At 44.8% G+C, this 13,522-nt stretch overlaps 2 protein-coding genes across 2 annotated transcripts in view; one reads left to right on the top strand and one right to left on the bottom strand.

Moving 5' to 3' along the window:
- cactin overlaps positions 1 to 11,623 on the bottom strand; it is a 32,410-nt gene extending 20,787 nt beyond the window's left edge. The window contains exons 1-5 of the mRNA XM_084313281.1: positions 11,345 to 11,623; positions 8,187 to 8,303; positions 6,940 to 7,582; positions 5,752 to 6,840; positions 1,372 to 1,467 (exon numbers count right to left, since the gene is read on the bottom strand). Coding sequence (XP_084169407.1) covers positions 1,372 to 1,467; positions 5,752 to 6,840; positions 6,940 to 7,582; positions 8,187 to 8,303; positions 11,345 to 11,595 — 2,196 coding nt within the window. The 5' untranslated portion in view covers positions 11,596 to 11,623. The remainder of the gene's footprint in view (positions 1 to 1,371; positions 1,468 to 5,751; positions 6,841 to 6,939; positions 7,583 to 8,186; positions 8,304 to 11,344) is intronic.
- LOC311226401 (uncharacterized protein) overlaps positions 1 to 13,522 on the top strand; it is a gene marked incomplete at its 5' end in the record, with an annotated part of 864,333 nt that overhangs the window by 491,163 nt on the left and 359,648 nt on the right. The window lies entirely within an intron of this gene.

The following is a 13,522-nucleotide window of genomic DNA, read 5'->3' as shown; positions in this document are numbered from 1 at the left end:
GCAGAGTTGTTTAACACACCTGCAACTGTCACCCCGCCTTTTAACTTTTGTCATTTGACTGTCCTGATTCATGTATTACATACATTGTATGTAAACAACCTATTTGGTTGTTTGTTTGGTGCATGTTTTAATTATTATTATTTTAATTATTATATAATAAATGTTTTTGTCCTCTCCTATATATATATATATATATATATATATATATATATATATATATATATATATATATATATATATATATATAATATATATAGTTTCTGATACAAACTTGTTGCCCAAGAGCACAGCTGTACATCATGCTGCAATGCGTATTCATTATTTAACATGTGTGCTTTATGTATGTACCGGTATGTACATATCTCTATACTACATGCAATGTGTGTTCCTCTATGTCCAAATGCTGTAATCAGGGTGATGTTGAAAAAGAGAGCTTGCTCTCAACCGTCTTCCCTGTATATAAATAAAAGGTTTCAAATCAAAATCAAATATTTTACACAGACCGACGCATATATAGTCAACAAAGTGAACTCGATCAGGAGACACGGTGCACACAGTCCTACCTGCTGACACGGTGCACACAGTCCTACCTGCTGACATGATGCACACAGTCCTACCTGCTGACACGATGCACACAGTCCTACCTGCTGACACGGTGCACACAGTCCTACCTGCTGACACGGTGCACACAGTCCTACCTGCTGACACGGTGCACACAGTCCTACCTGCTGACATGATGCACACAGTCCTACCTGCTGACACGATGCACACAGTCCTACCTGCTGACATGATGCACACAGTCCTACCTGCTGACACGATGCACACAGTCCTACCTGCTGACACGGTGCACACAGTCCTACCTGCTGACACGGTGCACACAGTCCTACCTGCTGACACGGTGCACACAGTCCTACCTGCTGACACGATGCACACAGTCCTACCTGCTGACACGATGCACACAGTCCTACCTGCTGACACGGTGCACACAGTCCTACCTGCTGACACGGTGCACACAGTCCTACCTGCTGACACGATGCACACAGTCCAGGGTTCCCACAGACATTGCTAAATGAAATGCAAGGACTTTCAAGTACTTTTTCAAGCACTAGTTTTCATTTTAAAAGCATACAATTCATTTTTTTTTTATTGAAAAAAAAATCTGATCCAATATGTATGGCTTAAAACCAATTTCCGAGAATTTTTTACACTTTAGATAGAAAATAATTACATTTCTTGATTCAGAACTATTTTATCGTGGATGAACAAAACTTTCAATGCAAATGGTTGATTTGAATTTCAATTACTTTTTAATTCATTTTTTTTCTGTTTTCAAGGAATTCAAGGACCTTGTGCAAACCCCGACAGTCCTACCTTCTGGAGCTCTCTGCGGTTCTCCTCCTGAATGCGTTTGTTTCTATCCTTCAGGTCTTTCTCTCCGAGGTGACCGATCCCCTTTTTATCCAAGGCCTGAACACAAAACACACAGAATACAGATACAATTATATACAACAAATCGTCCAGCCTGCTAAGAGGTGGCATCTATAAAGTGCTTTACATTTTTTTTTGTTCCTCACATTTTACCCATCCACTCACCGACGGCGGAGGCAACCATGCAAGGTGTCAACCCGCTCATCAGGAGCATTTAGGGGTTAAGTGTCTTGCTCAAGGACACTTCCGACATGCTGCCTGTGAGAAGCGGGAATCGAACCAGGAACCCAGTTCCGATTACCCGACGACCGCTCTACCTCCTGAGCCACTGTCGCCCCCTTAGTAGTAGTTATGTAGTCTACAATAGCTAAACATAATTAGGGATATTTCACTTTAGTAGAACTTGTCAAAAACAAGCAGTCGTACCTTAGGGTTGGGCACCGAGAACCGGTTCCAGTAGGAACCGGTTCCTAACTTCCGGTTCCGGAACCGTTAAGAAGATGTAGATTCTTAAATACATTTTTTTATTTTTTTTTATAAATTAATTTGTTAATTAATACCCTAGTTACACTACAGCAACCAAATTAAACTGTATCAAGTCAACTGACAATGTGAATAGTATGAAAAAAATAAAGGATTTTTCAAAAAAAAAAATAAAAAATAAAAGGAAGGAAGGAAGGAAGAAAAAAAAAAAAGGGCGAAATAAGCTGTGACCTGTTTTGACCTGCGCCTCAAATAATCGGAATCGAGAATCGCTTAGAACAGGAATCGAAATGGAGAATCGGAATCGTTCAAATCCAAACGATACCCAAACCCTCTTTTATCGAAGATCATCTACAAGTAAGCTACCACTGCTTTCTGTGTCGTCTATGAACGCCACCATTCCTCTCAGGTGTCAGGCTTCTCATTCACTTCCGTTTCATTTTTTGTGTCAAAAGGTACTAGTTTTTTTTTTTTAAAGCAAATGTTCAAATGATCAGTAAAGGAACTATTTCTCACTTGAGTTGTAGTTTGACCACTTGTCAACTTTAGAATGTTTCTTCCAGCAAGTCACTACATCTCACGCATGGCAAAGATACACAGTACACTCAAACCTACAACAAACTTACCAGACCTGCTTTTACTTTTCATACATTGTACAGCACAAGTACAGTACAACTAAAAAGACGTTTGGCATCCAACCAACTAGTAAGAGTAGGTAAGGGATATGTACAGATATAGTATTAGGGATGCACCGATCCGACTTTTTCAGTCCCGATACCGATACCTGGCTTTGGGTACCCATACCAACCATTATCTGAAATGATTTTCTTTTATATAAAATTCTAACCCCAACTAACCTTACTGTCATGCACTTGTCCTAGGGCTGGGCGATATGGAAAAAAATCATATCGCGATAACGATACGATAATTTTATTTTATTTCTCGATATCGATAATTATCGAATTGTTATAAGTATAAAAAAAAATTTAATTTTTTTTTTTTTTTTTTTTTTTTTTAAACAACAGATGTATGTTTATTTTGCAGCAATTCTTTGTCATTGCCGCCATCTTTAGTGTTACATCCCCTCACACTCCAGTTCTCAGGCTGCAGCTGGTTTAAAAGCTAAAGTAAACCGGCTTCTCTGCTGGCTGTGGCTCCAGAGGAGTTGAACAGTTCTGGCTCTGCTAGTTTATTTTCGATCTTTTGGCGCTTTTTTGGTGGACAAACCACCGCACATGTGCACTGTGACTCGTGACTGGAGTCTAGCTCTGCTAGCACACATAGCCTACTGTGTACAGACGGTTTCAAAATGTATTTTAAATTAGAAAGCAAACAAAATAAATGGACAAGAGAAAAAGAAATCTGAATTTGGTCAGTATTGTCATTTGGACAAGCAAAGCCATTACTTTAAGTTGCAGGCAAGAAAGACAAGTCTGTCCACTGTCTCTGGTTTTAAAACTGCCCTGTTGCAGGTTAAAAAAAAAGACGATTTTTCGATTTTTTTTTTAAATTTCGATATTCGATATCGATTATTAAAATATATCACGATATTTATCGTTATCGTTATATCGCCCAGCCCTAACTTGTCCTAATATACTAACCTACACTGTAGCACGCAACACTTTGATGAACATTGTTACTCAGCTGATAAGAGTTGTGCCCTTCCTGATGGCTTGTCGTACAGAACTTGTAAGTCGCTTTGGATAAAAGAATCAGCTAAATGACTAAATGTAAAATACCCATTGTTCAATTAATAAACTGTATGCCTCACTGTGTGGAAGAGACTGGGATGATTCTTTTGTGCAAGGCAACATCAGGCTTGACTTAAAACATTACTTTCCTAACTTAGTGAAACTAAATGTAACAAATTAACACAGATATAAATGTACTGAATTGTTATTTCTAGGGCTGTCAAAGTTAATGCTTTAACTTGAGATTAATTTAAATTATTTAAAGCATTAAAATAAATTGCTTCAACGTTCTGAACTTTCAGCAGTATATTTGCTTGTTCTTTTTTCGCATTGACTCATGCACCTTTTTTTTTATCATTATCTTTTTCCCCCTCCTTCTTTTTCCGATTTTTCTCCCATCCCACTGTTAGTCGTTATGCCAATTCCCAACCCCCTTCCTGGTTGTTGCGCACTTTCCCCTACTGTTGGTCCGAGAGGCCAGAGACTGTCGCATGCTTTCGTCTGACGCATGTGCAGCCAGCCGGCAGCCAGCCTGGCCGCGCAGATTCTCACCGGGAGAGTGTAACGTGTGGAAGGTCGCACTACCTCTCTCCAGATCCTACCCTTGCTGAGCAGGCGCCCCGACCGAACTGTAGGGGTCGCTGTCCACAACGCCCAGGACCCACCCACGGCTCCCCTCCCCCTAACTCAGCCAAACGAGTTAGTATAGCGATCAGCCCGAGCCAAGGCAATGCTGACTCTCCGGGAGTCGAGACCGCAGCCTCTTGCATTGGTGACGAGCACAATCTCCGCTACGCCACCTGACCGCCCGACTCATGCACCTTTTTGAAAATAATCTGACATGAAGATGGAACACATTTCTGTTGTTAATATGATTTATATTACTGGTAGTTCATACAAGACATTATCGTCCTCTAAGCCAATTGTTTTTGTTTGTTTGTTTTTATTTCTGTTAGCGCCACGGATATAAGAAAGAAATCTAGCTGAGTCAATGTTGATTGTTTTGTTGAACATTTGTATTTCACAGGAGAGAAACTGTATTCAAATAAAGCTATTAAAATAGTCTTTGAATCTAAATATACTTTCTTTGTGTTGATTTTACATTAATTCCATGATTTTACTCAAGTAAATATCTGTTACAAGCTTCGGTCTTAAGTAGAAAAATGCTATTTTTTATCTATATAAAACAAAATTATCAACAATCCATCAGGATAAGTGGAAGGTGGAGATATGGAAAAAACCTAAACTTAGAAAATATGTTGTAATTAAAAATGAGTATTTTACTGAACCTTATGTAATGTTAAACTTAAAAAGAGAAGACGGAGGTCTCTGTGTGCCCAGTTGAGGTCTGGCACCCTGCCATTGGCTGTGGAAGTGGGTAGATTCCAAGGTAAACCTGAAGAGGGTGTTCTATGTGATCTGGGAGTGGTGGAGGATGAATATAATTTTGTTTTTTATTGCCATTTGTACACCGCTTTGAGGAGGGCTTTATTTGAGAAAATTCTAATTGTAAATCCGGATTTGTTTTGGCAGTCTGAGAGTTGTATGTTGAGTTGTTTTTTTTGTGGAGGACAACTTCAGTTTTGCAGGATTTTTTGAGAAAGCATGGCACTTGAGACAAAACACACTATATCCTATATAATTGTATTTGAATTCCTCTTGTTCCTTTGTTTATATACATTGCGTACAGCTTGTGTTATATTACGTTATATTGTATTTTCTTGTTCTTGTGGCCATCTTGGTCTATATGTCATTTGTCAAGTAATTGGTCAAGTATATTATTATATACTTATTGTTTATGTGTCTTGTAAGCCCATATCGGCTGGGCATACACCTGTATGTAAGACACAAAAATAAAAAAAACATCAAATCAAATCAAAATCTAGATTAATTACAGAAAATTGTGAGATTAATTAGTAAAAAAAAAAAGTAATCTATTGACAGCACTAGTTATTTCTTATTTTATGTATGATTATATATAAAAAAAATTAAATCGATTTATTTTCCTTTTTTTTACCGATACCCGATCCAGCTATTTTAGTGATATCGGGGCATCCCTATATACAATCTACAGATATGGAAAAAGTATTATGTGCAGGTATGTACAGACAGCTGTGTGGATACATATACGGCAAGTCTTCTCACTCACCTTCTGCCATTTGAAGGTGCCCAGCAGGTTGTTGTCTCCGAAGGGGTTGTCTGCGTTGGTGTAGCCCATGTACTCCTCGCTCCAGCCCATCTTCTCCCGCTTCTTCCTCTCCTTGGCCTCCTTCTTGGCCAGTCGTCTGGCTCTCTTCTCCTCCGGGGTCTCCAGAGCCTTCAACATCTCCGTCTGTTTCTTCTTCTCCTCCTTGTCGACGGGCTTCGGCGCCTTGGAGTCCCTGTGGGCTCCTCCTCCTCCTCCGCCCCCTCCTCCCTCCGACCCGGAGCTCTCCGAGGAGTCGCCGGAAGCGGAACGCTGCCTACTTCTTCTGTCCCTCTCTTGCTGCCTCCCGCTGCTTAGCTCTCTCCTCCCCGGCTCCTCGCTCCTTGGCCTCCTGTCCGCGTCTCCTCTCTTGTCCGCGTCTCCTCTCCTCTCCGCGTCTCCTCTCTTGTCTGCGTCTCCTCTCTTGTCCGCGTCTCCTCTCTTGTCCACGTCTCCTCTCCTCTCCGCGTCTCCTCTCTTGTCCGCGTCTCCTCTCCTGTCCGCGTCTCCTCTCCTCTCCGCGTCTCCTCTCCTCTCCGCGTCTCCTCTCTTGTCTGCGTCTCCTCTCTTGTCCGCGTCTCCTCTCTTGTCCACGTCTCCTCTCCTCTCCGCGTCTCCTCTCTTGTCCGCGTCTCCTCTCCTGTCCGCGTCTCCTCTCCTCTCCGCGTCTCCTCTCCTCTCCGCGTCTCCTCTCTTGTCCGCGTCTCCTCTCCTGTCCGCGTCTCCTCTCCTGTCCGCGTCTCCTCTCCTCTCCGCGTCTCCTCTCCTCTCCGCGTCTCCTCTCTTGTCCGCGTCTCCTCTCCTGTCCGCGTCTCCTCTCCTGTCCGCGTCTCCTCTCCTCTCCGCGTCTCCTCTCTTGTCCGCGTCTCCTCTCTTGTCCGCGTCTCCTCTCCTGTCTGCGTCTCCTCTCCTCTCCGCGTCTCCTCTCCTGTCCGCGTCTCCTCTCCTGTCCGCGTCTCCTCTCTTGTCCGCGTCTCCTCTCTTGTCCGCGTCTCCTCTCCTGTCCGCGTCTCCTCTCTTGTCCGTGTCTCCTCTCCTCTCCGCGTCTCCTCTCTTGTCCGCGTCTCCTCTCTTGTCCGCGTCTCCTCTCCTCTCCGCGTCTCCTCTCCTCTCCGCGTCTCCTCTCCTGTCCGCGTCTCCTCTCCTCTCCGCGTCTCCTCTCCTCTCCGCGTCTCCTCTCTTGTCCGCGTCTCCTCTCCTGTCCGCGTCTCCTCTCTTGTCCGCGTCTCCTCTCTTGTCCGCGTCTCCTCTCTTGTCCGCGTCTCCTCTCTTGTCCGCGTCTCCTCTCTTGTCCGCGTCTCCTCTCTTGTCCACGTCTCCTCTCTTGTCCGCGTCTCCTCTCTTGTCCGCGTCTCCTCTCTTGTCCGCGTCTCCTCTCTTGTCCGCGTCTCCTCTCCTGTCTGCGTCTCCTCTCTTGTCCGCGTCTCCTCTCCTCTCCGCGTCTCCTCTCCTGTCCGCGTCTCCTCTCTTGTCCGCGTCTCCTCTCCTGTCTGCGTCTCCTCTCTTGTCCGCGTCTCCTCTCCTGTCCGTGTCTCCTCTCCTGTCTGCGTCTCCTCTCTTGTCTGCATCTCCTCTCCTGTCTGCATCTCTGCCGTTGCCCGCCCACCTCTTCCTCTGTCCATCTCCGTCGGGGCTCCTTCTGTCTGGTCTCCTCCGTTCTCCATCGCCGCCGCTCCCACCATCAGAGTCCGACTGAGACGGAGATCTCCCTCGTCTCTTTTCGCCTTTGTTTTCCCTCTGGCTCCCCTTCTTTTCCTTTCTCTTTCTCTTTGCATTGGCGTCATCTGAATCAGAACTGAAACATAAATAAGTGATTGGCACATTGGTAAGTGATTAGGTTCTGGCAATTATTATGCCCACGTAGCACAAATTGAGCCGAGCCGTTATCAAGCCAGGCGTTATAGGGGGCGGAACCCTTGCGAGCACGGGGAGAACATGCAAACTCCACACAGATAGGCCCCGGGAGATACCCCGCCTGGGTAACTGGCATCAAGGAAACCTGGTCCCCAAGCGGGAATCGAACCCTGGACCTTCTTGCTGTGAGGCGACAGAGTTAACCACTACACCACCGTGCCGCTACGATGGCGTATGTATGTCATAGATATATGTTATGATGAATTGAAAATGGGGGACCCTGATGTAAACAAGACGAAAGTCTTTCTCTGGTCTGCATCCCCTTAACAATTGTGTGTATTGAGCCGTACTGTATTGTACCCATTCTGCAATCTGTTAATAAAATGTTCAATCAATCAATCAATCAATCAATCAATCAACGTTCCACTGTGACTTGTTGTTCTTTCTGTTGTTTTTCTGTTATTTATCGTATCCTCGAGCATGGGAGGAAAAACAGGCATTCCAAATATTCCGTATATATATATATACACACATAGTAACATTACCTGGATTGGTCTCTTGATCTGCTTTTCACACGACGTCCATCTCGTCTTCCTCCTTCGCCCTCTGACTCGCTCCTGGGCCCCGGGCGGTCTCTGGCGTCGTGAGGCCGGTGATGTGATCTACCAGATTCAGATTCAGAGTTTTATTTGCCACATGGAAAGCAATATACAATCATAGAGTTTTTCAAACAAAATAATAAACATAAATACCATACCATGGGCAAAAGGAACAGGAATGTTTTGATTTGATGTTTTTTTTTTTTTTTTTTTTTTTCTTACATACAGGTGTATGCCCAGCAGCCCATAATGGGGCTTACAAGACACATAAACAATAAGTAATATACTTGACAAATTATGACATATATAGACCAAGATGTTCCTAACAATAGTTCCGTGGGTGAATTATGTATGAATGAATGAATGAAAACTTTATTTAACAGATTGCAGAATGGGTACAATACTGTACGGCTCAATACACACAATTGTTAAGGGGATGCAGACCTGAGAAAGACGATTGTCTTGTTTACATCAGGGTCCCCCATTTTCAATTCATATAGACATTTATGACATACACAACATACATGACATTTATGGCATAGGGACATATAGGTATTTAGTACATTTGTGACATAAACGGTATTCAAATATACAGTACTGTTACCCCTAGATCCTGACAGAGTATATACATATGATGGGGAGGGGACTGTACATTAGGAGGGGGTGGGTGGGTGGGAGAGAGATATACATACGGCGGGGAGGGAATATATACATGCGGTGGGGAGGAGACTGTCTATTAGGAGGTGGTGGGGGTTTGGGGCATTTACGGTGGCCAGTTTAGAATTGCAACCTCCCGTAGGTGCTCTTTAAGACCGGTTTTGAATGTGGGCAGGGATTCACATTCCTTTACAGGGGAACTATGTGAGAATGCTGTTCATCGACTACAGCTCAGCATTCAATACCATAGTCCCCTCCAAACTCATAGCCAAGCTCAGGGACCTGGGCTTGAACTATGACCTGTGCCAGTGGGTCCTGGACTTCCTGACGGGCAGACCCCAGGTGGTAAGAGCCGGCAACTGCACCTCCTCATCCATCACGCTCAACATAGGGGCCCCCCAGGGCTGTGTTCTGAGCCCCCTCCTCTACTCCCTGTACACACATGACTGCGTAGCACAGCGGAACAACAACACCATCATCAAATTTGCTGATGACACAGTAGTGGTGGGCCTGATCTCTGCCAACGACGAAAGGGCCTACCTGGAAGAGGTAGAGAACCTGTCACAGTGGTGTCAGGAGAACTGCCTCTCCCTGAACGTCAGCAAAACAAAAGAGATGATTGTGGACTTCAGGAGGTCGGGGGTCAAGGACTACAGCCCCCTCAGCATCGACGGGGCACCAGTTGAGAGAGTGAACAGTTTCAAGTACCTCGGAGCCCACATATCCGAGGACTTGACATGGACCACACACATTGACAGTGTTGTGAAGAAGGCACGACAACGCCTCTACTTCCTCAGGCGCCTAAGGAAGTTCCAAGTCAGTCAGAAGATCCTTAGGAACTTCTACTCATGTACAATAGAGAGCATCCTGACCGGCAACATCACCTCCTGGTTTGGGAATAGCACTGCAAAAGACCGTAGCAGACTACAAAGAGTGACACGTTCAGCCGAACGCACAATTAGAGGGGGGCTTCCCACCCTCCAGAACATTTACAACAAGCGGTGCAAGGGGAAGGCTAAGAGAATTATTAAGGACTCGAGCCACCCGAACAACTGCCTCTTTGAACTGCTGCCGTCAGGCAAGCGATACCGGAGTCTTATGGCAAGCACAGAAAGACTCAGAAGGAGCTTCTATCCCCAGGCCATCAGGCTGCTAAACGAACAATAATCGCTAAACGAACAATAATCACTATGCAACAACCATCAAATGCACACAGCACACACACCCACACGCACACACTCACTCAAACAAACAACACACTGCAGCACCCACTCTCCACACTTTAGATCACACAAACACACTTACACTTTATATTTATTGATAAAGGATTTGCACTACAACTCGTACACCTACTGTGAATTGTACCTAAACTGCACCTCGTCCATTTATGCCTTGCACTATATAGTATAGTATTGTATATTAGTACACTGCACAGTATTGTATATTGTATGGTAACTACGTCTACGAACATTGTACATATGTCTAAACTGAACACTGTGACCTCTTTTTTTTTTACTTCTAATTTGTACTATTTTTACTATGTTTTTATTTCATACTTAACTTGTCATGCACAGTCTCTGGAGCGCAACAGTAAGAAGCATTTTGTACAAAAGTATTCTGTACTTCTGTATGACAACTATTAAAGAAACTTGAAACTTGAAACTTGAGCTTTGGGTAGGGCGTTCCACATTGATGTGGCATAATTGCGAAACATGTTTAGTCCCTTGTTTGAGCCGAATCTGGGTTTAACATGATTTGTGGAGCTTCCTCTGGTGTAGTGGTTGTGGTATTCACTGACCTTTGGGAAGTATTTTGACATGTACATGGGTTGTACCTTCGTCGTATAGTGTATCTTGTAGACCAGGCCCATTGCAAGTTGCTGTACTCTGTCGTCTACTCTAAGCCATCCTAGTCAAAGTGGGCAGGGGTGAGGTGGGGTCTGGGGGTAAGGTCAAGTAGTAGTCTGACCAGTTTGTTTTGTGATGTTTGTAATCTTGTTTTAAGCGCCTTTGAGGTGCTTTGGTACCATTTGGTACCATTTCAAAAACACTCTCAAAAAACACCTACGTGAGACTGCAATTCGAAACTGGCCCCTACAAATGTCCTAACCTAGTTGTACAGTAAATGACCAAGTAAGGCTTTGTCAGTATTCCAATGTACAGTGTAAAATGTGTGTGTGTCCCCTACCCAACCCCCCCCCCCACCTCCAATGTACAGCCCTCACCCAAACCACCCAACCCCACCCCACCCACCCAACCTCCTCCAATGTACAGTTTGATTCAAGGGTACTAACTACGACTATGCGTGCACCTCATGATTGATTGAGTGCTCCTGCCAGAGTCTTCAGTAATGTACCATTACAATCACTACAATACAATTATATAGGATATATACTATAGTGTGTTTTGTCTCCAGTGTCATAAGAATAATAATTCAGTTATAGTTACCTGGCCCCTGTGGCCCCTATACCGGGAGGAGGAGACCCACCGCCGCTCCCGCTGGAGGAGTCCCGGCTGTGGGACCGTCCACGTCTCCGCTGCTGCTGCTGACCCCGGTTCCTGTCCACAGACTTGCTGCGGCCTCTCCTCCTCTCCTCCGGGGACCGTGACGACCTGCTGATCTGTTTGGACCTGGCCCACGGGTCCCGGTTCCGACTGCGAGACCTAGAACGGGACCGACGACGTCTTTTCGAATCCATTATGGCGAACTTTAGTGGTGCAGCTTACTTTCCCGTATTATTGGGTCCTGACACATCTCCCGTCGCGTAAATAGGTAGCGTTAGATGTGAGCCTGTATTTTGGCTACTGGCGCAGCGCATAATATTGATGTTTTGTTGCGCTAAATACTATATCAAACGATAGAAATCAAATAAAAATGTTAAGATATTAGTTATTTCTAAGAGTACAATGTTTATTTAATTGATTAGCTGGGTGTATTTATTCAGGCGAATAGACACTCTCCGGGACTTGTCATAGACGTTGGCGCAGTTTATGTACGTCACACTCTTAACCAGTGGGGGGAAGCATAGATACACATAGAACATATATTTATAGAACATAGAACATACAACATTATTATTTCCCATAGAACATTCTATATTATCTATGGGGGGAAGGGCCATAGATATATCCACACAATTATGCCACAACAATGTGGAATGCCCTACCCAAAGCTGTAAAGGAATGTGAATCCCTGCCCACATTCAAAACCGCTCTTAAAGAGCACCTACGGGAGGCTGCAATTCGAAACTGGCCACTGTAAATGCCCAAAACCCCCACCACCTCCTAATAGACAGTCTCCTCCCCACCGCATGTATATATTCCCTCCCCGCTGTATGTATATTTCTCTCCCACCCACCCCCTCCTAATGTACAGTCCCCTCCCCATCATATGTATATACTCTGTCAGGATCTAGGGGTAACAGTACTGTATATTTGAATACCGTTTATGTCACAATAAATGTATCAGTACTAAATACCTATATGTCCCTATGCCATAAATGTCATATATGTTGTGTGTGTCATAAATGTCTATATGAATTGAAAATGGGGGACCCTGATGGAAACAAGACAAAGATCTTTCTCAGGTCTGCATCCCCTTAACAATTGTATGTATTGAGCCGTACTGTATTGTACCCATTCTGCAATCTGTTAAATAAAGTTTTCATTCATTCATTCATTCATGGGAAGGGCAGCGTTATTTGTTTCCGTAGCCGCATTTTGCGGATACGCTCTCTGATTGGCCACTGACTCACTTATTTGTTATTGTTTGTACTTTTATGGAGTCCATTTAAATAGTGTCGTCTCGTTCCTAAACCATGGAACCAGGAAGTGACTTTATTAAGAACTACATTTTGCCACTTGATGACATCATACCAACAAAGACACGAATGTTCCTAATTTGTGCAAATGATGTCGTCAGCTTGTGACTGCAACTTGATCCTGTTTGCGGACGACTCAGCCCTGCTGGTCTCTGACAAGAACCAGCAGGCAATGGGGGGGGGGGGGTCGGCTGCTGATGGAGGCGCAGTGTTCAGGGTAACAGAGCATGAGGTGAGGCAGACCTTTAAAAAAGTGAATATCAGGAAGGCAGCAGGTCCAGACGGCATCCCCGGCCGCGTCCTAAAAGTCTGTGCCGACCAACTGGCCCCAGTATTCACTGACATATTTAACCTGTCCTTAGAACAGGCTGTCATCCCCACCTGCCTGAAGAAGTCCACTATTATCCCTGTACCCAAAAAATCCAAGCCTGCTTGCCTCAACGACTACCGCCCTGTAGCTCTCACCTCCATAGCCATGAAGTGCTTCGAGAAGCTAGTAAAGGGCTACATCTGCTCCTCCCTCCCCATAAACATGGACCCCCTGCAATTTGCATACCGCCCCAACAGGTCCACGGAGGACGCCATATCCCATGTGCTGCACACAGCAGCATCACACCTGGACAAGAGGCAGGGGAACTATGTGAGAATGCTATTCATCGACTACAGCTCGGCATTCAATACCATAGTCCCCTCCATACTCATAGCCAAGCTCAGGGACCTGGGCTTGGGCTATGACCTCTGCCAGTGGGTCTTGGACTTCCTGACTGGCAGACCCCAGGTGGTGAGAGCAGGCAACTGCACCTCCT

This window comes from Notolepis coatsorum (genome assembly GCF_963971535.1).
Source record: "Notolepis coatsorum genome assembly, chromosome: 4".
Classification (NCBI taxonomy): domain Eukaryota; kingdom Metazoa; phylum Chordata; class Actinopteri; order Aulopiformes; family Paralepididae; genus Notolepis; species Notolepis coatsorum.
The sequence above is the reverse complement of the archived record's forward strand: the minus strand, read 5'-3'. Positions and strand labels throughout refer to the sequence as shown.